This window comes from Cervus elaphus, chromosome 6 (assembly GCF_910594005.1).
Source record: "Cervus elaphus chromosome 6, mCerEla1.1, whole genome shotgun sequence".
NCBI lineage: Eukaryota > Metazoa > Chordata > Mammalia > Artiodactyla > Cervidae > Cervus > Cervus elaphus.
Window position 1 is genome coordinate 43,476,888 of NC_057820.1, and position 27,802 is coordinate 43,504,689.

A 27,802-nucleotide genomic window follows, 5' to 3' on the forward strand; every position below is an offset into this window, starting at 1 on the left:
AAATCGCTCTGGAGATTAGTCTGCCAGGATCACAGCTACTGGTAAAACCAGGCATTAAAACCACAACTAAAGAAAACTGTGGTTCCCAATGATCGAATAAGTAGTATATCAGAAGAGCCACGGGGCTCTGCAAAGATGGTGTGAGAAGTATGGGGATGGTCCTTTTTATTATTTTGTTCAACCGCACTCTTCAGTATGGTCCACAACCTAACAAAATCATCTAAATGTGGTGAGCCGACTTTGCTTCATCAGATCCAAGTTTCTAACAGGTTTTAAAGGAATGAACAGGTTTCAGAAAGCTTGAGTGATGCAACAGTTCTTAAGTTGTTGTTAAGGTTAGCAGTTTCCGAAGTAGTCTTGGAAGTGCCATCCGCTAAGCCAGCACCATCTGCGCAGCGGGAAGCCTGCCCAACAGAGCTCCTGAGTGATCCCCTTCTTCAAAGACAATAAAGGTGTCAGCTTTTTTTCCCCTCAAAAGCCAAAACTTAAAAAATGTTTACTCTTCAATTTGGTTATGTACAGGTATCCACATGATGAATTTTCAGTGAAAATTCTGTTCTCTCAATACTTTAGTTTAACTTTCTGGCTTTGCAAGAAGGGGCAAGAGGTAATTTTAGATGCTCAGTTTAAAAAATCCTTAGATGTACTAGCAGGATGCCTCTGCAAAATGCCAATACCCCCAAACATCTTAAGCCAATCCATACTCACTGCTACATTCTTTTATTTTAAAATGTGCCACAGTGAATGGATGTATCCATATTGGTTTTTTATAAATGTACACACACACACACACATATATACAAAAGTATATATGTCATGAGTTAAAGACCTGTCCAAAAGAAGAAATAATTACTAGGAAGTTAACAGAGGTGTTTACACTTCATTTGACAATGACAATTTATTTGAACTGAGGTTCCAGTTGCTTAGTACTGATTGATGATAACAACAACTAGCAATTACAATGACTAAATAGAGAACTGAAAATTTCTCTGTTGTGCCTTGGGTCAAAATTTTTATTGATGGATAAATTTCACCAAAATTCTGTAACCTAAGAATTGATTATCCTTTCTACAGAAATTTAACAGAATCCTAAAATCATAAATTTACTAACAATTACTTTTGTAGTGGGCTTTATATTCAGAAGGAATAAGTATCTGTCACTCTTACCAAAAGACTATTCTGAGAGCTCAGAAAGTATAATGCCATAATAAATCATTCATACAAGAGGGTCTCTTGTTTAGATGCCACCACAGATTATGTTAAACAGAAAGGCAGCACCACATTTCTTACTCTGGAAAAGGAGGAAAAACTTTCAAAAAACCCTGTAAAGTTTTAGCAGGTACATTTAAACACAGCAGCACTTCATTAACAAGGACAGAGCACTAATGATCACAAGAAATACTTGCAAGTCTAAACTGAATGCTATCCTGGGCAGCATAAAATGAACACTAACTTGGGTAGGCATGCCAGTGTGTCTGCCTCACACCTGTTTAATAAGAAAGTGACCTATAAGCAAGGCAAGAACAAAGTGACACTGATATCACGGGCTGACTTTCATTACTTTGAGAAGGGTGTGAATGGTCATGCCCCGCAACTAGAAAGAGGAGTCATTTGAGATCTATTAATTGGGCCAAACAGTTCTTTTAAGCTTTAATACTGCCTACTCCTCAACTCTGGCATTGATTGCCTCTATGTTGGAAGTCAATGTTCATGCTCGATAGGGGCCATTTAAATCTTTCTGACCAAGAGGGTCCAAATCCATCTGACCTCAGCACACTGCATCTAAGTGTCAACTTCTTGCAACATTGATGTATTTCTCTTGATATCTTTGATAGTGCTAAATCAGCATAATGTTATAATTTAAAAATGACATGGGGGCATAAAGAAGTCCTACTTTATATCTGTGTGTGTATATATGTATATACATACACATACTTTTCATTACCACATATATTTAGTAGCCCATATTCCAATATCACATGACAGAGAGAATTTACAGTCAGAATAATCAAGACATTTAATTTAGTTTTTTTGTGGCCACTCATGAAGTGAAGTGAAAACACCAGTGTATTAATAAGGTCCCTTTTATTACATGCTCTTTCTAAGCAGATATTTGGAATGCTCAGAAGACTCCACTTTCAGTCTCCTAAGGCTTCCTAAGACATAAAATGGGACTTGAAGGAACAAGTATCTTTGGACTCTAGTTGAAACAGAAGTAGTTTCTGTTTGTATCCTAGGAAACGTTGGGTAACATGCCTTGTTTCTGAAACTGAAAATAATACCAGATCAGCACACAAAGAGAAAGGATGCAACGGATATCAAGGTGGGTTAAATGCCCAACTGTTCTGCATCCTCATCATCTGTGCGAAGCAAGGTGGTACAAGTAGGCCGTCTGACTAGGCAGAGTTTGAAGGAAGATGCTTTTCTGTTTGATGCACAACAAAACAATTTCATGAAAATGTAGGGATGGGAGAGGGAGCAGCTCTGTGCTTCTTGCTGTGTTACCTTTATTTACGTTCCTTGTGTCACTGAGGCTAGTTTAAAAATGGCCTGCAACAAGAATGTTCTAATCACCAGCCACCTTTCCCACCTTTCTTCTTTTTCTGTTGCTGTTTCTTTTTTGTTGCTGGAGCCCCAGCGGGCTTCTGGTGTCGTGGGGGTATGATGTTACTTGTAGATGTGGACGCTGTGGCTCCACTGCCAGGTCTTGGCGAGGTGGGCGGGCTGCTCACAGTTTTACTGGCATCCCTGAAATCATCAGATCAGGAAAGTGCTGGTCATTCATACACTCAACAAAGGAAACCACCCCTCACCATCTCCCGCATGTATTTTCTTTTTCTTTTGGCTGTGCCGCACGGCAGGCGAGATCTCGCTTCCCTGCCCAGGGGTGGAGCCCGTGCTCCCTGCAGTGGAAGCGTGGAGCCTTACCCACTGGACCATGGGGGAAGTCCCCACACAACGTTTTCTTCTCAGCTGTGTTCCTCAATTCCCTGTCCATTTTTCCTTGAATACCATTTTTACTGCTTTTTAATTTTAAAAGTTAATAGATGGTACATGTCAAATTTTAGAAAGATTAGAAAACAAAACCTTTTAATGATCTATAATCCTACCATGTAGAAATAAACTCATTTAGTAACATTTTAAATTCTGCCTTCTAGTCAAATTATTTGTTTATCTAGATATTTAGTTACCTGAATTACTCAGTGTACTGAGTTTCTTTTTGAAGGTACTATAATCCCAATATTTGCAATACAATCCTACAATCCTAGTATTTACAATACAACCAAACCAGAAGCAACACAGTTTCTTTCCTCTACATAACCATATTATAAAACATTCTTTAAAGGCTATCGGACTATAACTCTCATACTGAAAATATATTTTAAAAATTTCTTATTAATGACCTTGAGTCAATCTCAGAAAGAAGCAACCTGTGCTCAACTGGGGAGCAGTGACTTACAGTTCAGAGGAACCTCCTGCAGTTGCTCCCTGGGTCCCTTTTCCAATCTGATCCTTCTTTTTACCCTTCTTCCTTCCTCGGTAGTAGGAACGTTCACGCATTGGTAACCATCTTTCTGGATCTGGGGTCACTTTTGGGTCATAATTCTTAGGCAGTTTTCCTGTATAACAATTAATTGATAAAGAAATGAGAGATCTGTGCATAATGTTTTCGAGATAGTTTGTTTAAACACTGTGTCCAAACTTGGGACTAAACATTAAAACTGAAATAATAAACTTTTTATCTGAGAAAAGTTTTATTTATATAATCTAGTAGCAGAAGAGGCCTTATTTCTAAGCATAACACAAAATTCAGAAGCCCTAATAATATCTCATAGGTGTATCTGTATTAAAAAAAATTTTAATTCTCATTTAGTAAAAGATACTCTCAAAAGAAACAAAACAAGGAAACATTTGAATACTACGTAACTGAATTAATATCCTTAATATAGAATTAGTTTTTGATAATCAATAGGTAAATCATATATAGAAAATGGGCATAGCTGTAATTAGAGTAGGCCTGGAGAAATAAAAGTCATTAACCATGTAAAAGATGCTTGACCTCACTGATTAAAAATAAAAAGGACACGGGACTCCCCTGGTGTGGTTAGGATTCTCGGCTTTCACAGCCACGGCCTAGGTCATGTTCAAGGAACTGAGTGAGATCCCACAGGCTATGCAGTATAGCCAAAAAAAGAAAAAAATTTCAAGGATAAAATATTCAACGAAGAAGAACGCCCAGTGCTGGTGAGACTGGGAGACAAAGGATACTGGCAGAAGGTGTATACTGGCGCGCACGGGCACAGCCCCTGGGGAAGCAGTCTAACCGGCAGCACCAGGACTGCGCGGGGACCCATGCTGCCCCAGCCGGGCTAACGGGGAAGACGCGCCAGACTCAGGGAGGCTCCCTTCGTCCTCTGGATAGCACGTGTGTGGCCCTGCTTCCAACAAACATCTGATTACTCTAAGGCGATTCAGCTTTATGGACAGCACAGGAGAACAGAAAGGTAATGACTACTGGCTAAACCAACCTCAACGCTAACCTTCCTCTACACTGTCAGTTTCACAAACAGCCAACTTTCTTACGCCAGTTTGATGGAGTTCTACGGTACTTGTAGCCAAAGGCACTCTACTGTGTAAGAGCTTTCTGTGTGTCGGGCACTGTTCTAGGAGCTTTTTACATGCGGTATCTTATTTAATCCTATGAGGTGTGTACTATCATATTTCATCTTACAGATGAAAAACTCAGGAAGCTATGTTAAGAACCTGTTCACAGTCACAGCAAAAGAGCAATGTTACTAGAGCAACAATTTGAATTCCGGCAAACTTCAGAACTGGATTCTTTACAGTTAGAAATTTAAATAAATGTTAGCCATAGTCAAGTCAAAACTCAGTTCCTCAAAGATATAAGAGGACAAGTTTATTTATATCAGAAGATTTCTACGTAAGGCTAACCTTAAGCTTTTATTTTATAGCTTTTTAAATCAAGATTTAAAAAAAAAAGCCTTACCCTTCTTTTTTTTCTTCTTTTTTTTCAAATCTCCCTGTCTACAAAGAGAAGAAAAATCATTATCACTGTGATAAAATAATTACAGAGCATTAAGCATGAGCAGAAGACTGAGCTAGGTAATTTATCATAAAGGAGTTTAAGATTTGGTGTCACCACACCAAAGCTAATGAAACAATTTGGATATTTATTCAGGTTAAATTTAATCAAGCTTCAAATACTGTAGTTTTTGGAAGGTGGTTTAGAAAATGAGTGACAACTGTTTTCACAGAAGAGATACAATTTACACTGGCACATGTTAAATCTATGTAGAAAGAAATTTGTGCAAGCACAAAAATCTACAGTTCTGTGGTAAATCACTTTATATTTGGCAGAACTAGTAAACAGGTAATCTAAAATCTTTGCCAGAAGAATATGCACAAGTACCACACAAGCAAAGAATATTTCTGGGAGGATATGCAAGGTAAGTTAACATCAGTTGTGGCCTTGGGTGGGAAAAGGGCAGACAGGGATTTGTCTCTCTACAAATTATACTCCACAACCATATCTGCAATTTCCCAAAGAGTCTCTGCATTTCTCACTTCTTTGCTATTGCTCACATTTTGTTTATCTCATCCTCATCTTCCTCTAGAGTCAACACAGTCACCTCCTCCATGAAGCCTTCCCTGAATCCCAGTGTCCCCGGAGGGACTATTTCCTCTAGTGTACTCCTCTATGCCTGCATATGACAACACATGCAACCTTTATTTTCAGCTGCTGCTTCTTTCTTTCTTCTAGACTGAAGTTTTTTGAGGGCAAGGACAATGATTTATTTTCTGTCAGCAACACAATATAACTTCAAAAGAAATTAAACCTTTGTATCGAAAAGTCAACATAAAGTACAAAAAAAAGCATTAATAATGCCTAGTGAAAGTACTTTGCTGAAACTGAGTCAATGAATATCTTAGTAACTGTCTAAGGGAAAAGACAAAGAAGATTAAAGGATTATAAAAGAACTGTATGTTCTTACCCAGCCCTGTTTTGAAAAAGAAAAAGAACAAAAAAACCTGAAAATATTTAAATAGGCATTATATGAAAATCCCCCAAGATCTGGTTTGAATTCATTATTTTGGAGTTCTTAATAAGGCTTGAAATTAGGACAATGATTAAAAGAAATTTGAAACAATATTATCACTGACACTCCAATTCCTTATTTAACTTTTAAGTTAAAAAGGAACAAGGACAGGACTCATAATGAGGCCAATCATATACTGTTGCTGATACATATTTTCTTAAGTTACGAAAAATCGGAATTTAAGTCATTCAAAAAAGGAGAAAAGACTGAAAATATATGAAAGTCACAAAATCGGGAAAGTGGTGTATCTCTTCCATTCTCTATTTATCCTGAGTCAAAAACAGAACCTTAAGGGAACATTTTATTTAGCAGGCCTCTGCTATTTTGAGATGACAATGCATAGGAACAAGGAAAGAATCAGAATTTGACTTCTTATAAATTACTGAAGCTGCCTAATGTTTCCTCCAAATCAGCAAAATGAACCTCATCTGAACTTTGGTTTAGAATTCTAAATCATGTACTAAATGTAGATCAATAACCCACAGGTAAATAAACGTTAAGTCGGGCACATCTAGCCTATGGAATACTACGCATGTGTTAGTCGCTCAGTCATGTCTGACTCTGTGGCCCCATGAACTGTAGCCCGCCAGGCTCCTCTGTCCATGGAATTCTCCAGGTAAGAACACTGGAGTGAGCAGCCATCCCCTTCTTCAGGGGATCATCCCAACCCAAGGACTGAAACTGGGTCTCCTGCATTGCAGGCAAATTCTTTACCATCTGAGCCACCAGGGAAGGCCCAGTATTATGCACAAAAAGAATAAAATATGTCTACATTGAGAACATGGAAAAATCTCTAAGACTTATTAAAGAAAGTTCAAAAACAGTTAAATACAATATAATCCCGTTTCTATAAAAAAACAGAAAAGAATCCAATCCAAGAAAAGTATTCCTAGATCAGTTTTATGTGTAAACACAAAGAAAAAGATCTGGATGTATGCACACTAAATTAGTACTAGAGGTAAATTCTGGGTGGGGAAGAGGAACGGGTAACAAGGACAAAAAGCTGGGCACAGCAAAGGAGAAAGGAAACAAAAGGGACGTAAACTTTATTCACAGGGAATTTTTACAAGAATGCATTTTTTTATCCCTCACATAACTTAGTTGCCATTAATAAATATTATAATAAAAAACATTACCCTTGCTCCTTTGGTTGATTGTCTCCAGCAACTTTTCCACCCTTCTTCCGAACATACGTAGCACCAGGAGAATTTTCAAGAGCCTCAACATCTACTTTTAGAGACATACTATCCGATGAGGGCAAGTGTTTACTAAGACTGTGACAGAACAAGAGTTCGTTCAGGAAGACAATATATATATATACACACTTATATTTTACCAATGTATCTATGCCAATAGGAAAACAGTCTTTTTTTTGGGGTCCCTTCATCAAAAAAACATTAAGTCTTCTATAGAATAATAAGTCAGCAGATCATAAGGTCAATTAAAGGTACTATATTGTGAAAGGAGAACTTGGGAAAGGAGTTATAATCATCTATTCCTTAACTTGGTAATGTACTTCAAAGTGGTGGCTTAATAAAAACTCTGTTCCAAAATAGTTACCATGCTTATAAAACAGATCTGCTCACTGCAAAGGTTTAGACTTGCGGCTGCTCAGCACCCACCATCCCACGTTGGTTTTGGGACCACACCCATACTGAGGTAACAGACATGACCCAAACTCAGCCAATCAGGGCACTAAACCCTCTCTTACATCAGGAACTGAGATGGGCAAGTGAGCGAGGAGCATTAATCAGAATGACACCGCAGAATCATGTGCAACCACCCAATAAAATATGCTGCTGCTGCTTTTTTTCCTACTCTACTTGAATCTGGAGAGATATAAGCTGCATCTTGTTGACTGCATTTTTGCTTACGGATCAAACTGTATCCTATTTGAATATCACTGTATTTTTAGATCACAGTGATTGATAAATTCTCATTTTTGCTTTTACTAGTTAGAGGAGAGGTTTTGTTTGTTGAAATTTATAACAAAAAGGCCCTGGTCAAAACAGGTAAGGGAAGAGATCTGGTGCACTACTTGAGAGAGGTCTGGAAAGATCAAAAGGATACGCTTTTGCCTTCTCAGGATCTACAAGTGAGTAAGCAGAAATAAGCTGCGCCAGGGTGTGAATATCTTTCGGATTTTGTCTAAAAGAAGAAATAAGAAAAAGTCACTGAACAGTTTATAAAACCGGAGAAAGTAATATAAACAAGCAAAGTAACTCCCACATGTCAAATAAGAGCAATAAAACTTGGATTTCTACACTTCCACCCTTCAAAGCTTACTTCCATAGCTGTTCTAGGTCACTAATTGCCTCCTTCTTCCGCCCATATTTGAGTTTGAAGTTTGCAGCTTCCCTTATCAAGGACAAATGAGCAGTAGATTTGGGCTATAGGTTCAATAAAGAAAGAAAAAAAAAATTTAAGCTACATATCTAGCAAGTCAATGAAGTTTTATTCACTAGATTAAAATGGACCTATTCATTAAATTTCTCATCTTAAGTTTTATTGAATGCACAAAACAACAAACACACACACACACACAGTGGGACAGATAAATTAGTATAAGTGAAGACTGATTTAAGAATTCGGGATACAATCCATCTCTATCTAAACTGTCTTGTCTACAACTATAAGTATTACGGCATAATCAAATCTTAAAAGTTTTTCATTATAGTTCTCAAACATTAATTTAACATAATACTTCCTAGAACACTGATCTCTCTTCACTGCTAACAGTGCTAACAGTATTCATGTCACCTGTGTGTATGCACACCTGTGTGTATAATTATATACTGCCTATGCAGAGACCCATACTGGAAAAAACGAGGCTGTTCCTATTAGAGACACACAGTCATTCCAGGTACTGCTGCTCCATCAACCACTACCATCCATGGGCTCTGCTTTAGTGGCTCTACCCTAGAGAGCCACTAAAGATGAGCTCTTTTATATGCAGTCATGTACAATTACTATTCTTATTTCTTGAGATTACACACACAAACACACATACATTCACTCAGGAAGGAGCTTCAGAAAATATAACTCTGCTTTTAAAAAGATTTTTTATTTTGCAGCCATTTCTTACTTCTAATAACTTTATTTGGACCTGCTATACTTAAAAACTGAATGATAGTCTAATAGCATTCCACTTTTTAAACACTGAGTTGAAATGTTTCAATTTGCCTTAAGTATGAAATCATTACTGTAACTTTTTATTCTTATGCAAAAATGCACCCTTATAACATTTACCCCATTTACTTACCTGATGGCTTTGATACCACTGAATGGCCTGTGTAAAGACTTCGATGGCACCATCGATATCCTCCTCATGGCTGTACATCGTCACTAATGCAGACACCTGCCCAGCCAAAGGCATGAATGAGTGAACAGAATTCCTCCATCTCTCTCAGAATAAACTTTTTGAAAACTAGTAACATTAAAGAAACAGCAAATAAAGGTTGCTAGGCTCTCTGCTAGTACCCAATCCACTGTAAAAATTGCTAGCATGTAACTAGAAACATCAAGAACACAGGGCTTTCCAAATACAAAGGTGGTTACCTACAAAAAAAACACCTCCTCTAGGGCCAGTTGACAAATTGTTTGTTACCAGTCCACAACAAGGTAAACACAGAAGTTGATAACAAGCACTTAGAAAATTAGTTTATATAGTATAAGACAGGACATTCAAGACATGATCACGGAGATAAACGCACTAGCATGGCTAAGCTCCCATGATAAGCCTTATAAAACCAGCGCAAGCGTGCCTAGTGTGCTGGAGGGACAGCAAGGAGGCCTGTGAAGCTGGAGTGGAGTGAAAGGGGAAGCAGCAATAGGAGATAAGGACAAAAAGGAGCACAAACAAAAAGCTGTATCATTGGGAAAAATCAACAGAATTAATAAGCCTCTGGCTAGACTAATTAGAAAAAAGATAATAGAAACAAAACATCCTGCAGATGTTAAACGTTATTTTCAGCCACATATTATATTTGATTTTAACATAAAGTAATCACAGTCCAGTCTTAAAGTAAGATTCTTTAAGAGAAAACACTATTATACATTTACTTGTTTACTGTAAACAAGCTGTGCTGGAGAATGAAACAGTCCCTATACAATAAACGCACATACCACCACCACAGAATTAGTCTTTACTTTGAAACAGATGTGTTCACAGCTATACTAGTGATCTAAACCTGTGATGCTTGAATAATCAGAGAACTAAAACCTAAATTTGTTGGTCACTATTACCAAACTGTTTTAACTCAAAAGAAATCAAAACTGAAGACATGATAAAATAATAGGCTAAGAAATGCCCTATATATGGTCTTAGATTATTTAAAGCTGGCTTTCAGTGGTAATACAAGGCCTAAATGGTTCCTGACACATTTGACTTAGTAATAAATCAATGCTAAAGCAAAGCATAAAATGAAATTAAATTTATACCAGAAAGCTATTATTTTAAATACTACTTCTACATTATGAATATATATAAAAAAGGCAGAAATTAAAAAAGAAAAAAGGCAGAAATTAAAGTGAAAACAAAGAAATATCAGATACACCTGTGAACTTATATTAATTCCATTACTTTTTCAGTCTTAAAATATTTTAGTTATAAACTCACCATGCCTGGTTTATGCTTTAATTCCTCTATGCTTCTCAATATCAAACATGCTTTGGAAATATTACCTTAAGAGAACAAAAACAAAATTCAGCATCAATTGAAGAAAGCATCTCATGGAGAAAAAAAGAAAACAGAAAATTTAAGAGTCGTATTTTCGAACATCTGTAAATACTCAAGCTTTGGGACCTTGGAAATAATGTATTCTATCAATATTTACTCAGTTTGCCAACAAAGGAAATTAAATCCTAAAGAAACAACATACTTTGCTCATGCCCACAAAGTTAATGACAGAACTGCTATCTGAAAAGTCTCCCAACTCTCAGCCTGTTGAATTCTATTTCTCTCTTTTCAGAGGGTAACTTAAAGGTAGGAGTCCTTCCTTAAAGGCCTTGAAACCATTACTGTAGGTATGAGCGCAATGGACAGTAGTCCTACAATGTTGAAACACTAGTTTCTATTCATTGCAAACCTTAGTAAGTTAAACTTTCCACAAAACAAAAACCATGACACATTCACTCTCAGTAATTAGTATGATAAATTATCCTCACAACAAAACTGAAAACTGGGTGAGAAAAGAAGATTAAAGAGGAAAGCAAGAAAAAGAAAAAAGAGAGGTGGGAAAAGGAAAAAGAAACAAAAGATTAAGATAAGAAATTTGAGAAAGGGGAAGCTGGTCTCAACCTGGTTTTCATTATTATTACCCCACTAAGAAGCCTTTTTAGACATTTGCCAACTCCCATCCCCTCTACCCATGAAATTTTCATTCTAGCCATCGTAATATCCAAAAGATTTTTTTCAATCCTCTGCTTCCACCAAACCAATCATCACCCCCTTGAGAATACACCTCCTGGTTTATGGCTGACACCAGAGCTGTCTGACAGCAGTCTGCCAGAATTTTCTGTGATGATGGAAACATCCTCCATCTGTGCAGTCCAACCAGCCACATGCTGGGTACAAAACTTGTGAAATGTGGTCAACACAACTGAGGAACCTAATTTTAAACTTTGTCTAATTTTAAACGTAAACATGGATAGTGGCTACCAAATAGAGGCAACACAGCTCTAGACACTCAACATTGGTTCAAAATCATAAACAAAAAGCTACTAGTTTTAAGATTCAAAAATGTTAAGTTCTCATTAAATTTCCTTGCCTCTTTTCTACCAAAGATATGGGTTATAAAGTATAAAAGAAGAATAAAGGACTAAATAAGAAAATTTGAAAACTAGGATGAAAAAGTCACACTTACTTCATGCAAACACTACCATGTGACAGACATAAGCATTTCTACGCGAGACATACACATCTGGGAAATTTAAGTATAGAACAGACGAATTCTTTGCTTCTACAGACTTTCAAGGCATAGTTGGAGAAACATTCTAACAATTTACGAATTAACCCAAGAAAAGGCCTACTAAACTCACTACTACATCTGGAGCTCCTACAATCTAGCTGTGTATTTGGAACAGCATTATGCTTCACCATGATGCAAAAATTTTAAAAATCACATAGTCTACAACTACTTCAGAATCATTCCAACCATATATTTCTGTTAACATGATTATGTTGATCATGGTGAAATAATCACGGCTACCTTGGGAAATTTTCAGCTGTGCCATGGTCAGCTTAATTTCGGCAGCATTTTCTGGATGCTGATCTGAATAGTCCTAAATAGTTGGGGGGAAAAAAAATCACATTAATTTACACAATTAAGCATACATATTCTAACCGCTTATTTCAGCTTTATTAAAATTTTAAATCTAGTTTTAAAATATTAAATTTCTGGTTTCAGAAAAAATGTTTAAATCTGAAAAAATTTTATTCGATACCCACCTGGCTTCAAAATTATGCTCTTGGCTTCAAAATTATTAAATGCAATAACATCAAGTTTCTAAGAAGTCATCAACAGAAAAATAGTAATAAGATTACTGCACAGATTTTTTTTAAGATACTTAAAAAAAAAAAAATTATGACTCCTTACTCCTTATCCCTGTTCAGCAACATTTCCCCTGAAGATGGTCCTAATTTTACACTGTCCAACTTTCCAGTGTGGTCTACTCTCAGGAAATTCAATGTGATTTAACACTTCATTCTAGTTAATTGAAAATCAAGTCAGTATCTCTGTAACTGGTGCTCTGGATCAGGGCTTTAACTAGAGAATACGTTACTGGTATTTTAAACCTAAAACAAACCATTGTCTGTGTGTGTCAACCGCTCAGTCATGTCCGACTCTGTGCGACCCCATGGACTGTAGCCCACTGGGCTCCTTTGTCCATGGGATTCTCCAGGCAAGAATACTGGAGTGGGTTGACATTTTCTTCTCCATTAACAAATCATTAACTACTGTTAAGTTGATCTCCAAATAAAAAGCATTCTTCAGAGTTTATGGCAAACATTTACTAACGCAAACTTATATAAAGAAAGCTGCAGCCCAAGAATTAATTAAAGTGACACTCTGGCATGTATCTAGTGGTATGTTATCAATACTTAATCATTTGCCCATGAAATGTATAAGGCTTACATTATTCTGACATGATGAAAATGAAACAAGGCTGCAGCCATCTGACAGTTCAGGAAAAGCTCAGTTCTTTTACCTGAAGCAGCTCGATTGCTTTTGTGTGCTGCTTTTCACGGCAGAGCTGGGCAGCTTGGATCAACACAGGAAGGAGACGCTCAGGGCTTTGTGACTGTAAACTGGCAGATATTTTGCGACACTGTTCTGCCTGAAAAACAGTATTTCACACCCCACCCCACCATAAGCTGGTTAATTAAATCAAACACTAAGTCAATGACCAAAGGGAAAAGAAGCATAGGGGAGGTGGAAGGAAATCAGTTCAAACAAAATCATAGGTGAAGAACCACTTAGGGCGAGAGAGGTGGTTTACAGTAGCCTCAATTTCTTCTTATAAAAAAAAGATTTCCATTTACTGAATATAAACTACAGGTTCTTAAAGCATTTAGGAAAAATAAGTCCTAAATATTCCTTTGGATGCTTAAATTCCAGAATTTTGTTTAAATGCACACACATATTAAGTGTCACCCTGGCTTCATTTGCAACAAAATGTACAGGTATTTCCTGCTAAACTATTTAAGAACAATATGACTCAGTTCTAAATAGTGAAAACGTTACTGCCGCTCAGTCCACTGAAACCCTGCTCTAGAAGAGTACAAAATCAGAACTTAACTAGAATTTACACACATGAGAGTTAGAATCGACCTCATTTATAGCTCAGGTGATTATGCACAAACTATAATGGAAGATGGCTCTTAAATTTATACTCATGACCAGCACCTTTGCTTTTTTCCTTTAATTCAGAGAAATTAGAAATAAGGTAATGAGAAAATTATCTCATTTACAGCTGTGAACAGTGTTTTCTTCTTAGAAGCCACCAACTGCACACCTTTACAAAGAATTGGGCAAATTACTTATTTAATAGTTAAAATCTATGATACATGACATTCTGAAGTATGCATGAATTAAAGACAAGAAATGAAAATACAGACTGGACTGATACACCCATTATGGATCACGTACCATATTTCAAAAGGTTTAGTCAGGGGGACCAGAATTCTGTTACCTACCTGATTTGTGTACATAGCAAGTAAAGCTTTGTTAAATTCTATAGCTTGCAGTTGTTTCTTAGAAAGCTTAAACTCCACTCCTTCTGCATTGGTTAACTTCACCTTCTTCTTGGAGTCAAAGACATTTTGGTCCTGACAAAGAAAAGTTCACTCATCATTAATAGCAATCTTAGACTTCAACTCTTTCAACACTCCAAGGCCTTATTTTATGTTAACACAACAAGACAGCTTGGAAGATAATATACCTGGTTGAGGTGCCTATGCTACTATGATGCATATAAATTTGGCTTGGGTTCTTGGTTTTACCTTTCCACTATTAACTGACTGTTTTTAGCTTTTTAATGAAAAGTACAGAGGGACTGCACAAATCTTACAGTGAAAATCAGGACTACAAAAATACCTAAATTTGTAATTTCTACAAACTATCTTAAGCATTTAGATGACTGATAAGTAACCTAACTTACTCCTCTTTGACATACTGTCATACATAAACAAATGACATGGTGTAAGAATGGAAGGAACTAAGTCACGTTGCACCCTGAGAGGGACAACCAGACATCTGAGTGTCTACTAGCATAGCATCCTAGCTTTGTTAAATATTTATTTGCAAATGTGTTATCACTGTGCTTTTAAAACCAGGTTTTCTACTAAAGACTAAAAGGAGGCAAAGAAGAAATCTAAAATAAATTTTACTTTCTGAGTGTGAAGCTTCAATCCAATGTTAAATTATTTTAAACATATAGCAAGAAACATATAAATCCTTAAGAAACCATATTTCTAGTAGGTACTCTTATGTCACTATTTTAATACTTAAATTCACCATGCATGCCACTGCCAGATTTCTCTTCAACTTTGCCATCATGGCACTTAATAAAATTTTATATTTTCTGAGGACTCCCACACCTTGATCATCAATAAATCTAGCCTGTTTTGAAACTAGCTACCGTGTATGTATCTTTTGCTCTCTCACTGTCCCCTCAAAAGTTATTTGCATATGCTTAGGCACGGGAAATGCTTAGCCTTCAAATCATATCCCTCCTTCAAGGCTCTGCTCAAATTAGCCAACTCAGAGATCTTTTTTCTCACCAAATACCACAGTTACAAAGTATCTGACTAGAAATTTAAATGTGCATAATTTTTTTCAATACCAGAATGAGATTTTTAATACTACACAATGACTAAGACCATGGTTCGTATTTATTTTGCAATACCTAATGGATTCAGCAATATACTAAAGAAAAATTCAGAAATGTTGACTGAAGAAAAATTCAGTATATAAATATATTTATCAGGTTGGTGCAAAAGTAATTTTGGTTTTGTATTATTGAACTTTGCTATTTGATACTGAATAAACTCTTAAATAAATGCAGTTATGTTATACATCATTTTAATGCACATTTCTTGCTTTATAGTTTTTGCTAATGAATTATTACTTGCTGTTTATTTCATATGTACTTTAGACTATAGAAATGATGGTAGACAAAAGGCAAATTTGAGCAATTTTCTTATTCAAGTTCAAAATGAGTCATAGAGCAGCAGAGACACCTCGCTACACCGACAACACATTCGGCCCAGGAACTGCTAATAAACATCCAGTGCACAGTGGTGGTTCAAGAAGTTTTGCAAAGGAGACGAGAGTCTTGAAGATGAGGAGCACAGTGGGAGGCCATTGGAGGCTGACAACGACCAAATGAGAGGATCATTGAAGCTGATGCACTTACAACTGCACAAGAAGTTGCCCAAGAACTCAATGCCAACAATTCTATGGTTATTTGGCATTTGAAGCAAATTGGATAGGTGGAAAATCTCAGTAAGTGGGGGCCTCATGAGCTGACTGAAAATCAAAAAAATCGTCACTTTGAAGTGTTGTTTTCTCTTATTCTACACAACAACAAAGTATTTCTCTGATTGTGACATATAACGAAAAGTGGATTTTATACAACAACCAGCAATGACCAGCTCAGTGGCTGGACCAAGAAGCACCAAGCACTTCCCAAAGTCAAACTTACACCCAAAAAGGGTCACAGTCACTGTCTGGTGGTCTGCTTCTGGTGTGATCCACTACAGTTCTCTGAATCCAAGTGAAACCATTACATCTGACAAGTATGCTGAGCAAATTGATGAGAAGCATCGAAATCTGCAACGCCTGCAGCCAGCACTGGTCAACAGGAAGGGCTCAGTTCTCCTCCGTGTTAACGCCTGACCACACACTGTACAACCAATGCTTCCAAAGTCGAACGAATTGGGCTACAAAGTTTTGCCTCATCCATCATATTCATCTGACCTCTTGCCAACTGACTACCACTTCTTCAAAAACCTCAACCACTTTTTGCAGGAAAACACTTCCACAACCAGCAAGCAGGATGAAGAAAATGCTTTCCAAGAATTCATCAAATCCCAAAGCATGAATTTTTATGCTCTAGGGATAAACAAACTTATTTCTCGTTGGCAAAAATGTGTTGACTGTAATGTTTCCTATTAATAAAGATGTGTTGGCCTAGTTATAAGGATTTAAAATTCAGGGTCTGAAACCGTAATTACTTTTGCACTAATCTAATAGATTGAGATATTTAGTACTTCACACACACTCCTCCCCACTATTTATATATCAGTTAAAAACAATTTGTCCTCACTAGCATTTCAAATTGTTCATGAACATAAGCAGGTAGATCTTGCTGCTAAGAATCAAATGCCAGCATCAATTTCTGGAAACCTACATCATGACAACGGCCTGCAACATCCTGTAATTACTACCTTTCAATGCCACTATCCCACACCTGTGAACCCTCTGAATCTCTGCCAAATGAGGTGAGAAATACCACTCATGGCTAGAAGGACAGCACTTTGGAGTCAGACTAGAATGTGAATCCAAGTTCTACCTCTTATTGGCTGTGATCTTATACAAGTCATTTAACTCCTTTTAGCCTCAGATTATACTTCTACAAATTGGAGACAAGTACTATCACCTAAAGAGGTAACTGTGAGGATGAAATAAGCTGGCGCTTGGAAAATCACACAGCCTACCAAAAGAAACTGTTACTTTTCTCATTTTCTATTGACTTGAATTTCAAATCTGAACTTGAAATATCTTCCCATTAAAACAATGTTCCAACAGGTGTTTATTCTGACTCACACAGTACTCATTAGGATTGTTTATATACATGCTTGTAATATTTTACTCAGGGCTTGGATTGAGGAGGGTGGTGGAGAAAGAGAAAACCTGCCCATGGCTCTTCTCCCTCAAAACAAAAGCCACTAGAAAGACAAAAACTATCCACAGAAAACTCGCATTCAGACATACTAGATGAAGGAATCAAAGGCTAAACAATTTACTTCTCTAACAAATATTCTCCATATAATGAGAATAAGGGAAATATTATAGCTATATTAACATAATAATATAATCATATAGAATATGATTATTCTAATAAATAATGGGAAAAGGTAAGATTTTAAAGTCCAGTGTATATAGCTACAAAATAGTTCTATTATTTGAACAAACCTTGCAGAATCATTATGAGAGTTAAATAACGCTCTCCACTGTGATTTTTGGGCTTCCCTGATAGTTCAGTTGGTAAAGAATCCACCTGCAATGCAGGAGATCCCGGTTTGATTCCTGGGTCAGGAAGATCCACTGGAGAAGGGACAGGCTACCCACTCCAGTATTCCTGGGCTTTCCTTGTGGCTCAGCTGTTAAAGAATCCACCTGCAATGCGGGAGACCTGGGTTCAATCCCTGCATTGGGAAGATCCCCTGGAGAAGGGAAAGGCTACCCACGCCAGTATTCCTGGGCTTTCCTTGTGGCTCAGCTGTTAAAGAATCCACCTGCAATGCGGGAGACCTGGGTTCAATCCCTGCATTGGGAAGATCCCCTGGAGAAGGGAAAGGCTACCCACGCCAGTATTCCTGGGCTTTCCTTGTGGCTCAGCTGTTAAAGAATCCACCTGCAATGCGGGAGACCTGGGTTCAATCCCTGCATTGGGAAGATCCCCTGGAGAAGGGAAAGGCTACCCACGCCAGTATTCCTGGGCTTTCCTTGTGGCTCAGCTGTTAAAGAATCCACCTGCAATGCGGGAGACCTGGGTTCAATCCCTGCATTGGGAAGATCCCCTGGAGAAGGGAAAGGCTACCCACGCCAGTATTCTGGCCTGGAGAATTCCATAGACTGTACAGTCCATGGGGTCACAAAGAGTAGGACATGACTGAGCGACTTTCACTGACTCACTCACTCACTCACTGTGATTTTGCTGCAATTGGACTTCGTCATGGAAAAACCTATCCTAGAACAAGGCTGGGGTAATATGCTTCTAGTGTTAAGATATAAGTGTGGGGAAACCATGGATAGTCCATACCTTGTTGATTGTAATGATGTTATTTGCAATCACGGCTAGCAATGCCACATCTGTTGGTCTGTGAACAAAAAAGTAACGTCAAAAAGGAAGATACCTTTAAAAAGAAACCTTACCCCCTATAAAAGACACTTCATTTTTATAATTCACTTACTTTAATTTTATTATCTGGTTGTAAAGTTGCAAAGCCTCCTCTGTACGACCCTGAAGCTGCAGAATATAGGCCATCTGCCCATGAATGATGGCCAGTTCTGCCTGGGGGTCTTCTTCAGTCCCATCCTAAGCAAAAGAAGAAAATTTATTCCCCGATAAGTTCTCCAAATTGATCCACATATTCAAAAGACTATATAAACCGAAAGAAAATATATAATTTTCAGGAATTTTCCTATACAGTCAGTTCGTTAAATTGAGGAATTGCCATCAAAACAGGGAAGCTTAAATGAGAATGACAGAAAGATTCTGGAAGAACATGGTAACAAGTTCAGGAATACTATTCATTGATCATTTCTATTCTTTAAAACCTAAGAATTAAAAAACAGTAAAAACCAGCATGCATGTTTAACCTTTTACAACAATACCCCTGAACTCTATAAACAGTTTTCTCATAGAAACATTTTCAGAATGCTTTACTCTTAAATCTAATTCTAATCCAAAGATTACAAAATTTTAACTAGTAATTATCACTCGTAAAGAACTTCAAGAGCTGAAACTAACTCTGTAATTAAAGTAGCAAGTCTCTTAACTGATGCCCCAGACTAATCTATATTTTCCATTCCTTTGGAGAAGCTGACTGATGCCCACACACAGTGAATCCTCAAGGCTAGGAGGCTGCTCTTTTTTGCCATATTTGGCATTCCTACTCTCACCTGGTAAGAATATGTTTACCAGGAGTGTCAGATGCATTTGTTTCCAATTACATTATGCCATTGTGTTTGATAAGAAAATAATAAAACTTAAGTATTATGGTAAGACATGAACTATGAGTGAGAAAAGAGACTGGCTTCAATGATTAACTATGCTGAATTCTCAGAAATACTTGACAAAGGTAAGTTCCTAAAGAAAATTACTATCTAATTAGGTATGAGCAAGCAAACAGTAAGAGATCAGTGAAAAAACAATTCTGTAATGAAAGTAATTCACGACTATCTTTAAAATACTATTACACTTAAAAAAAACCCTGGAGATCATGAGTGTAGAATTCTGTAAGAAATATGCCTGGAATTCCCACAAATAGACCCTTACTCAAAGACCTGAGCCCTACATCTAAAACAGGAGAATGAATTTATATTCATATGAATTTAAAATGAAATGCAAAAAAAATAAAATAAAATGAAATGCATAAGGCATATAAAATTTTTGTATTATAATTTCTCACCCTAAGAGATTCCATCAAATAAGGGTTTTTGTTGATTTTATTCCATCAAATAAGATCCCAGAGGGTTTCTGTGATTCCTATTTAATGAATCAGCATCATTTCAAAAATTCAGTAAATACTACAAAGAAGTCTACTACAAATTTATATTAGCCACAGTATAATATCTGGGCTTAACCACAGTGGAATACTTACAGAGTCTTCTGAAAATGAACGGCGGCAGAGATCTATAGGAAAAAATGTTTTTAAAATTAACATTGCTGGGTAACTCTCATTTCTTTTATGTTCCAACAAGCAAAAACAAAATTCTTAGGCAGAAGATTTAAGATAATTTTGATAACAAGCACATTTGAGATTTATCATTAACATCAAACATATTACATAAATATCAATCCTTGATTATTCTTGCTCTTTGGCATTTTCTTTCACTTGTAATCCCTGTGAAAAAATTGTTAAGGGAATTTAAAATCTATAAATGTAACAAACGTTGACTGCAAAAAATCAGTTATAGAAAAGTATAAAGCTAATACTCCTGCCAGCCAGAAGTAACCATTCTTTAGCATTTCAGCTATTGTTTTTAATGTAAATACACAGTTGCATTTTTAAATGAAAGTGGGATATTCTACTAGTTTGAAACCTCCCTTCCCCCATTAATATACTAAGGACATCCTTATAACAAAGATACATCTACATTTTTATTTTTAACATGAATACTGTTAATGACCACATGGTTATTCTATTCTGTGGTTATCTATTCTACGGTTATAATAAAACTAGCTAGTCCTCTAATAGGACAGAAATGCCTGTTTCTTAATTTTTGTTCTTATGAACATTCATACAGATATATATATATGAAGGTATCCAGTTTTTCCTTAAATTTCTGGAAATGAAATTCTTAGATCAAAGGGTATGCAAATTTCAAAATCTGCTACACTGCCTCAAACTGCCCACTGCAAAGCCTCTATTACTTTTACATTCAAACCTCAAACTATGTATGAGGGTGTCCTCATACATATCACTTCAATCTAGGTATGATCCAGAAATCATAATTCTTACACGTAGTTTTTGCCTCATGGTGCTCTAACCTTGGCCCTTATTTTAACCATCAGTATTAATAAACCAGACCCTGTTTCATCTTTTTTTCCTTCCTATCATTCACTGCAGTTCTACATCACTTTCATAGCTTCCAAGGAATATGTATGCAGAAGCAAGTCAAAATATTTCAGGAGTTGAGACCAGTCATAAGTTCTCTAATAAATTAGTTTCTTTTTCTCTTAATTAACAGCTTTCAAGTATACAGGTACTGTATATGGAAACATACTAAGTGGAGTGAAAACGTGCTTAAATAGTGTTATCAATGAACAAATGTAGTGTATACTGAGGCACACACACAGGCATACCATACTGTTACTATACTTGTGTACTTAATACCAATAATAATGATAACATTTACCAAATGTTTATTAACTCTGTTAACTTGCGTTTACCATTCACAGCAACTTGTTCAAAAACCTACTACTCAAACTTAAGGTTTGGCGTGGTTGAATATGGACAAGAAGACTGGTTTAAGGATAAGAGACCATGAGAGAGACACAGTCAGGATCCTAAGAGAAGGGCTAGATGGAGTCTGAGAAACTTCCACTGCATCAATAATTTCTACTTAAAAACATCCCAGAAATCAAATGTAGGTTTTGGAAATACTTTGCAAAGTTATATGCATGTTATGTTTACACATAATTTTAACAAGTGTCCAACCTTCAGCTTTCTGCAGAATTCTCATTGCCTGGCTCAGCTGGCCTTGTCCTATGAGAGCACACGCCGTATTGTAGCATAGCTCGTGTGTGCCTTCTTGCAGACCCAAGTTCTCCTGCCACAGAGCAAAACACCAGTCACACACCAGACAGGAACAACGTTTCACGGCTGTGTGCGTATACAGAGATACTCACTGGAACCACTTTTTCCCAGTTGCTTTGAGCTGCAACAACGGCTGAAAGATTTGTTTTTCTCTCCTCATCATAATCATCTTGGGAGTTTCGGACAAGATCTCTATATACAGCCAGGCATTCATCATAGCGTTCTAACCGGTATAACTAAGAGATAAATAGCAGATCAAAAATCAGAGAAGACAAGTATTGTGTTATATCCCTGACCCCGTATAAACCCCTTTTGGAACTGTTATATAAGAAACCTAATTCAACATAATGTGGGAAATTAACTGTTTTTCCTTCACAATTTTTCAATTAGTTCTGCATGCTACTAATATTTCCCCAAAGTTACTTGCAATGAATCTCTACTATACTGCATATTTGTAGGCATGATTCAGTGAGAAAAGCCATTGTATCAACTCCCATCTTGAGGTTAGGTAAGTGTCTTAGTGGGTTGTGAAAGAAAATCATTCTGCAGAAATCAACCTTGCTACCTAAGTCTGACTCAGCAATAAAAAAAAATTTTCCAGAAGATTACTAAGCCCTAGTAAACAGGAACAAAATTAGATGTTAACAAAAGGGCTTACTATTTCTAGGGGTTCATTATACTTCATCTTCATTTCCCTTTCCCAGAAACCAACTATTGTATTAGGTAGTATCAAGTATACACAACATAATTCTTGTTTATTCTATTCAAGTTGTTCTCAAAGGGCAGTGAGAACTGCCAATCTGGGTCAATTAGTCTACCATGTATGCAAAGATGGGTACCCTTTATCAATACCAAAATGCAGGCATTCACCCTAAACTAACCCAGCTTACATGAGAAGTGTTTTATGGACCTATAATCCATAAATGCACCCAAATTTTTCTTTGTTAAACTAACACTATCTTTTAGGGACAATAGATAATTCAATACAACATTATTTGCCCTAAACTGACATTTTAAAAAATTTTAAGAGGGTTTTGCTAGTTCTAATATAACATTTCTGTTTTCTTATCATAAGTAACACTACTTTACATTAGGCTTATTTGTATGTCTCAAAACTCTTTGAAAATAAGGTATTTCCAGAGATTTCATGAACTATCTGAATTCATCCAAATTCTTATTCATCATGATTTTGTTCATTTTACACTTAGAATAAAATACCAGTTAAAAACTATAAAGACTACTTCAAAACTATAGTATATAAACTTACTGGCCTTCATCTTTCCAACTACAAAGTTCAAATTTCATAGGATAGTTTTTAATTTCCCAATTACCCAGAGGAAGTCATTTGTTCACAGAAGACTATATATGCAGTTGCTCGTATGAAGATCAAGGAGAGGAAACATGCTCAAACCTCAAGAACTGGTTTGGTGGCAAGTTTAATGGATCATCAGGATGGGCTGGGGTTCCTCATCCCCGCTCCCTGCTCTAGTCAGAATCTCGTTCACTCAGGATGACTGTCAAACAGGGATTTTAAAGCAGTAATTACCACTTGTCCATAAAGCTCCTTTAGTTTGTCTGTCTGCTGGTTGGCACCTTCTATTGTCTTCAAGGCATTCTCAATTCTGTTCAGCCTGTACTCACAGTATGCCTTCTCAAAGGAAAGAGAGTTACTGAAAAAGGAAAAACCAATATGTGATTATTGGCTAACACTGCAGAGCACCCGCTGTAAGCCAGATACTGCTCTAAGCACACTTGATACATATTAAGTTATTGAATCATTAATAAGATGACAAACGCTAGTGACTTGTCTAAAATCAGACAGCTCAAAAGTGACAGAAAATACTACATTCATTTCCTTAGGCTCTCTTGTTTTCATGGATATTCTTATTTGAATTACTGGCCTTTTGAAACAAATTTATAAGAATGAAATTCTGAATTAGCTAAAAAAAAACTGTTTTACATATAAAGACAATCTCAACATTGTTTTAAATGGGTTGTTATATAAGTTTCTTAAATCTATTAATGAAATAATAAGCCATAAAATGCTGTTTTAACTTGTTAAAGAAGTAAATAATCAGCAAAGAAAAAGTAACTAGAAATCTTAAAGGAGCATAGCACTTGTAACCGAACAACTGGTAAACACACAACTACAAAACCACTCCTTACGCACACAGACTTAAGAATTCATCTACGTTAATGTCACAGATGAAACTCATTTGGAAGTTTCAACCATAATCCACAAGAAAGAACCAATATCAAGTAGATGGCAATATCCTTTATTCACTAGACTTAACAAAAAACTATTTGAAAACTTCCCCACTTCACAAAATCACCCAAAATCAAAACACTGAATTTTAGTGTAAACATGTTAATTACAGGAAAACAGTATACCTTTTATTGGGGCTTCCTTTGATTACCCTTTTATTTTTAGTAAAGTCTAAAAAAAAATTTTTTTAATCTGTAATACACTCAGTTGGCCCCAGTAAAAAAACAAAAAGGTATACACTGAAAGGTTTTACTTCCACTGTTATTCAAATCTACTGTGTTCCCCTCACCTCCTACAACTGACTATTTTTATTTACTGCTTCTGCATCAAGTGTTTGTCTTTGCAAACACACAAAAATACACACAGAAATTCTTATATCCTTTTCTCATACAAGAGGAAGTATATAGTACACTGTTGTGTACCTTATAAACATTAAAGAATAAATATGATACAACCTTCATTTCAATACACATTTCATTTGGGGCTTAGGCATAACTAAAGAAAAATGAAATTACAGTAACAATTCAGATTTAAGTGCACATTTCACGAAATGAAAAATGAAATAACAATAAAAGACTGCTGGACTTCCCTGGTGATGCAGCGCCTAAGAAGCCGCCTGCCAATGCAGGAGGACACAGGTTTCACTGATCCCGAGTCCTGTAACCAAGATCCCACATGCGCTGCAACTACTGACTCGCACACTCTCGAGCCCGCACCCTGCAACTACTGAAGCCTGTGTGCTTACAACCTGTGCTCTGCAAAAAGAGAAGCCAGCACAGGGGAAAGCCCACACACTGCAACAGAGAGTAGTCACTGCTGGCTGCAACTAGAGAAAGCTTTCACAGCAACCAGGATCCAGTGCAACCCCAAAATAATGATAAACAGTAATAAAATTTAAAAACTACTATATATTCTAAAGACTGCTAAAGAACTCTGAAAGATCTTGGCCTAGATCATACTCACCTAAACAGTTCTCAAAGGAGACAGACACAGAGGTCAGGCTAAGACTGCCAAACCACCCTAGAGGTCTTGACTTACACATCCCTACCCTATGTGTTCTGCCCTCCTCTGTCCCCCACCCCTTTTTTCAAATTAAACTTCTGCCGAATTGCTCTCCCTACATCCTTCAAGAACTCTTATGACTCTTGTTTATGGCCCATGCCCCTCCAGAGTTTCCCTTCTTCTTCCCTTCCCTTCAAAGGGAAGACAGGTGTAAAGAAAAGGCTCCTAAGGCATGACAGAACAGAGGTTACTACTGCTATTTCCAGTTTCAGAAACACCACTGGGAAGCAAGAGGAAAAAAGAGGAAAGGAAGGAAAAAGGTAAAAAAATCACTGAATAATGGGGGGACATGGAAATGGTTATAGCTGTGGTAAACGTGCACAAACAACTAATTAAATCACTTACTTGGCAAACACTCTGGTGTGAGTGTTGATGACATTCAAGGCTTCCTTGAAGCTTCCGTTCTGGATAAGGCAAACCACTTTACAATGCAGGGCAGTAACATCATCTTTGTTGATCTGCAGTACTAGAGAGCAATTTTAGGGAAGCAATTTTTAAATCCATTCGCTTTGCACATTTCCACCTAAGGAAGCTACAACACCAATTTTACTGCAGCAAAAATGATTAGTCAAAATATTTTTTAAATGGCTGATCTTTAAGTTAAGAAGTGACAATAAGGAGGGCTAGTTAGCCTTTCCAGTGAGATAGCTTCTCAAGATGCATGTAAAAAAAAGTACAGTGAAATAAAGAATGACGCTATTTTCTATTGCTTTTTCATCTTGGGACGCATACTATATCCTACATATTTTATTACTTCACAGAGAAAGAAAAAAGTTCACACAGAACTTACCAGCAAATGACAGGTTTGATTATAAGTTTGTCACTAACTGCCTTGAGGTCTTGGGCAAGTCTTTTGACTGCCAAATGTCAACTTTCTGATTGCAAAATGAGTATGAAAGCATTACCTATTTTACAAGGTTATTAAGAAAATTACATGAGAATACTTTGTATAAATAAACTGTGTTTGTTTGTATACTGTAAAATATACAATTTATTTTGCTGGCAATATTTCCAAACACCATTCAAAATTTCCCTTTTCAGCTAATGTAACTAGAAAGAAATACAAGGAAGAATTCAGTTGGCAAAGTGTCAATGCTAAAGCACTGTTCAGTGTCAAAATGACTAGGATCACTTCTCCTGCTTTTGGGCAACTATAGGAATTCAACTCTTAGTCTAAGAATCAGAGTATTTTCTATCAATTAAGAAAATATATATTGGAGAACAAACTGACAGCCCTTGCTGATTAAAGAATGCCTGCAAAATACTACAGTGATGATTAATATTGGTAGCAGGCCTAGCCAAAGGCCAAAGTTAATTCAAAACAAGAATCAAATAATTCTCATTAGTAGCTGTTTTCCTCAATGTGTGAAATCACAAAAAGTGCATTGTGGGCACAATCACTTCTTTTCACATTAACTCAGCAATAGATTATTGAAAATTCATACTTGTATGTTACAGACATACCTTGGTGTGTTATTACTGCTTTGAACAGTCAAACCCTGTCCAGGTAACTACATTTCTAAACCGAACAAATACAGGCAATATCTTCAGTAAAGAATTGAGAACGACAGAGAGCATTAAAAAGCATGGCTATATTACAGTTAGGTAGTAAATGATAAAAGAATATAATGAATTGAACGTCACATCGAAGACAGTTTACTCGAAAAACGAGAGTTACTGGACAAAAAACAGAATACACCTTTCTTTTTTTGCAACATTATTTCAAATGTTAGTGCTTTCACACACACATTTTCTTGTCTAGGGACGCTGGAGGGATTCTATCTGTGGCAATGACAGGCCCAACATCCAGATCCAACCCTTCCCTCTACCCTGAGTCTGTTCAGCTTCCACTTCGTCAGCACTAGTTTCCAAATTACGTGTGCAGGTTCCTCCCCCGCGCTGGGGCCCAAAAGAAAAAGCTCCCTTAGCAATACTGTCTTGATCACTCCATTACAAGGAAAGCGAAAAGCAGGCAACGTGGAGTATTTGCGAAATAAGGCGTGAAAACAACGGAGTAAAATAAAAACAGTTTACAGAAGACGTTGGGAGCTGCGGTCTCTTTAAATCCCTCCCTCGCTTCTCGCGGGGGGAGCTAAAGAGGGAAGTACACGTGGCTCTAAGCCACCCAGGACCCAGAGCTGGCCGGGCTGAACAAATGGACTGCGACCCGCGCCCGCTGGACGTTCCTGCCCTAGCGGGCGGCTGGGGTCTCCCTTTCCCGCATCTGCTCGGAGACTGTCGCGCGCGTCGCAAGGGGGCTGCATCCTCCCACCCGCCCGGCTCTGCCCCGACACTTACTCTTGTTGACGGTTTTGAGAGCGCGCGTGAAGTCACCGTTCTGGCCATAACGGTTCACTTCACTCCAAAGCGCAGGCACCGAAACCCCCCCACTACCGCCGCTCGCCATCTTGGAGGAGAGGCGAGCCGACCTCTGCCCCGGAAGAGGATCTCGGAGGTGGGAAAGCGGAGAAGGAAGCCGGGGGTTGCTAAGCGTTTCGGAGTTCGAAGCGTCCCTATCCCGGAGTCAGCGTCGAAGACAGCGGTGGTAGTTCTTGTAGCTAGAACTTTGCGGAGATAGAGTTG

At 37.2% G+C, this 27,802-nt stretch overlaps 1 protein-coding gene across 1 annotated transcript; it reads right to left on the reverse strand.

The window, feature by feature from the left end:
* Window positions 1-756: 756 nt before the first annotated feature.
* SRP72 (signal recognition particle 72) lies at window positions 757-27,673 on the reverse strand. The gene is made up of 19 exons (XM_043906690.1): window positions 27,518-27,673; window positions 25,565-25,685; window positions 23,438-23,561; window positions 21,984-22,127; window positions 21,793-21,904; window positions 20,233-20,264; window positions 18,820-18,944; window positions 18,669-18,726; window positions 14,317-14,448; window positions 13,329-13,457; window positions 12,329-12,401; window positions 10,738-10,802; window positions 9,382-9,477; window positions 8,406-8,509; window positions 8,190-8,267; window positions 7,256-7,393; window positions 5,009-5,046; window positions 3,461-3,620; window positions 757-2,748 (listed from the first exon to the last, which is right to left on the reverse strand). The coding sequence occupies exons 1-19, from the start codon at window positions 27,624-27,626 to the stop codon at window positions 2,571-2,573; spliced, it is 2,016 nt and encodes a 671-aa protein (XP_043762625.1). The 5' UTR covers window positions 27,627-27,673; the 3' UTR covers window positions 757-2,570.
* Window positions 27,674-27,802: the final 129 nt, after the last annotated feature.

Bases quoted from the DNA above. Each gene is read 5' to 3' on its own strand.
- SRP72 (XM_043906690.1), bottom strand. From the start codon at position 27,626: ATGGCGAGCGGCGGTAGTGGGGGGGTTTCGGTGCCTGCGCTTTGGAGT. The intron at 22,128-23,437 runs GTAATTACTGCT...TTTATCTCTTAG, and splicing joins AGGAGCTTTATGGACAAGTG to TTATACCGGTTAGAACGCTA. The intron at 8,510-9,381 runs GTAAGTAAATGG...TTGAACCTATAG, and splicing joins AGTGGTATCAAAGCCATCAG to CCCAAATCTACTGCTCATTT.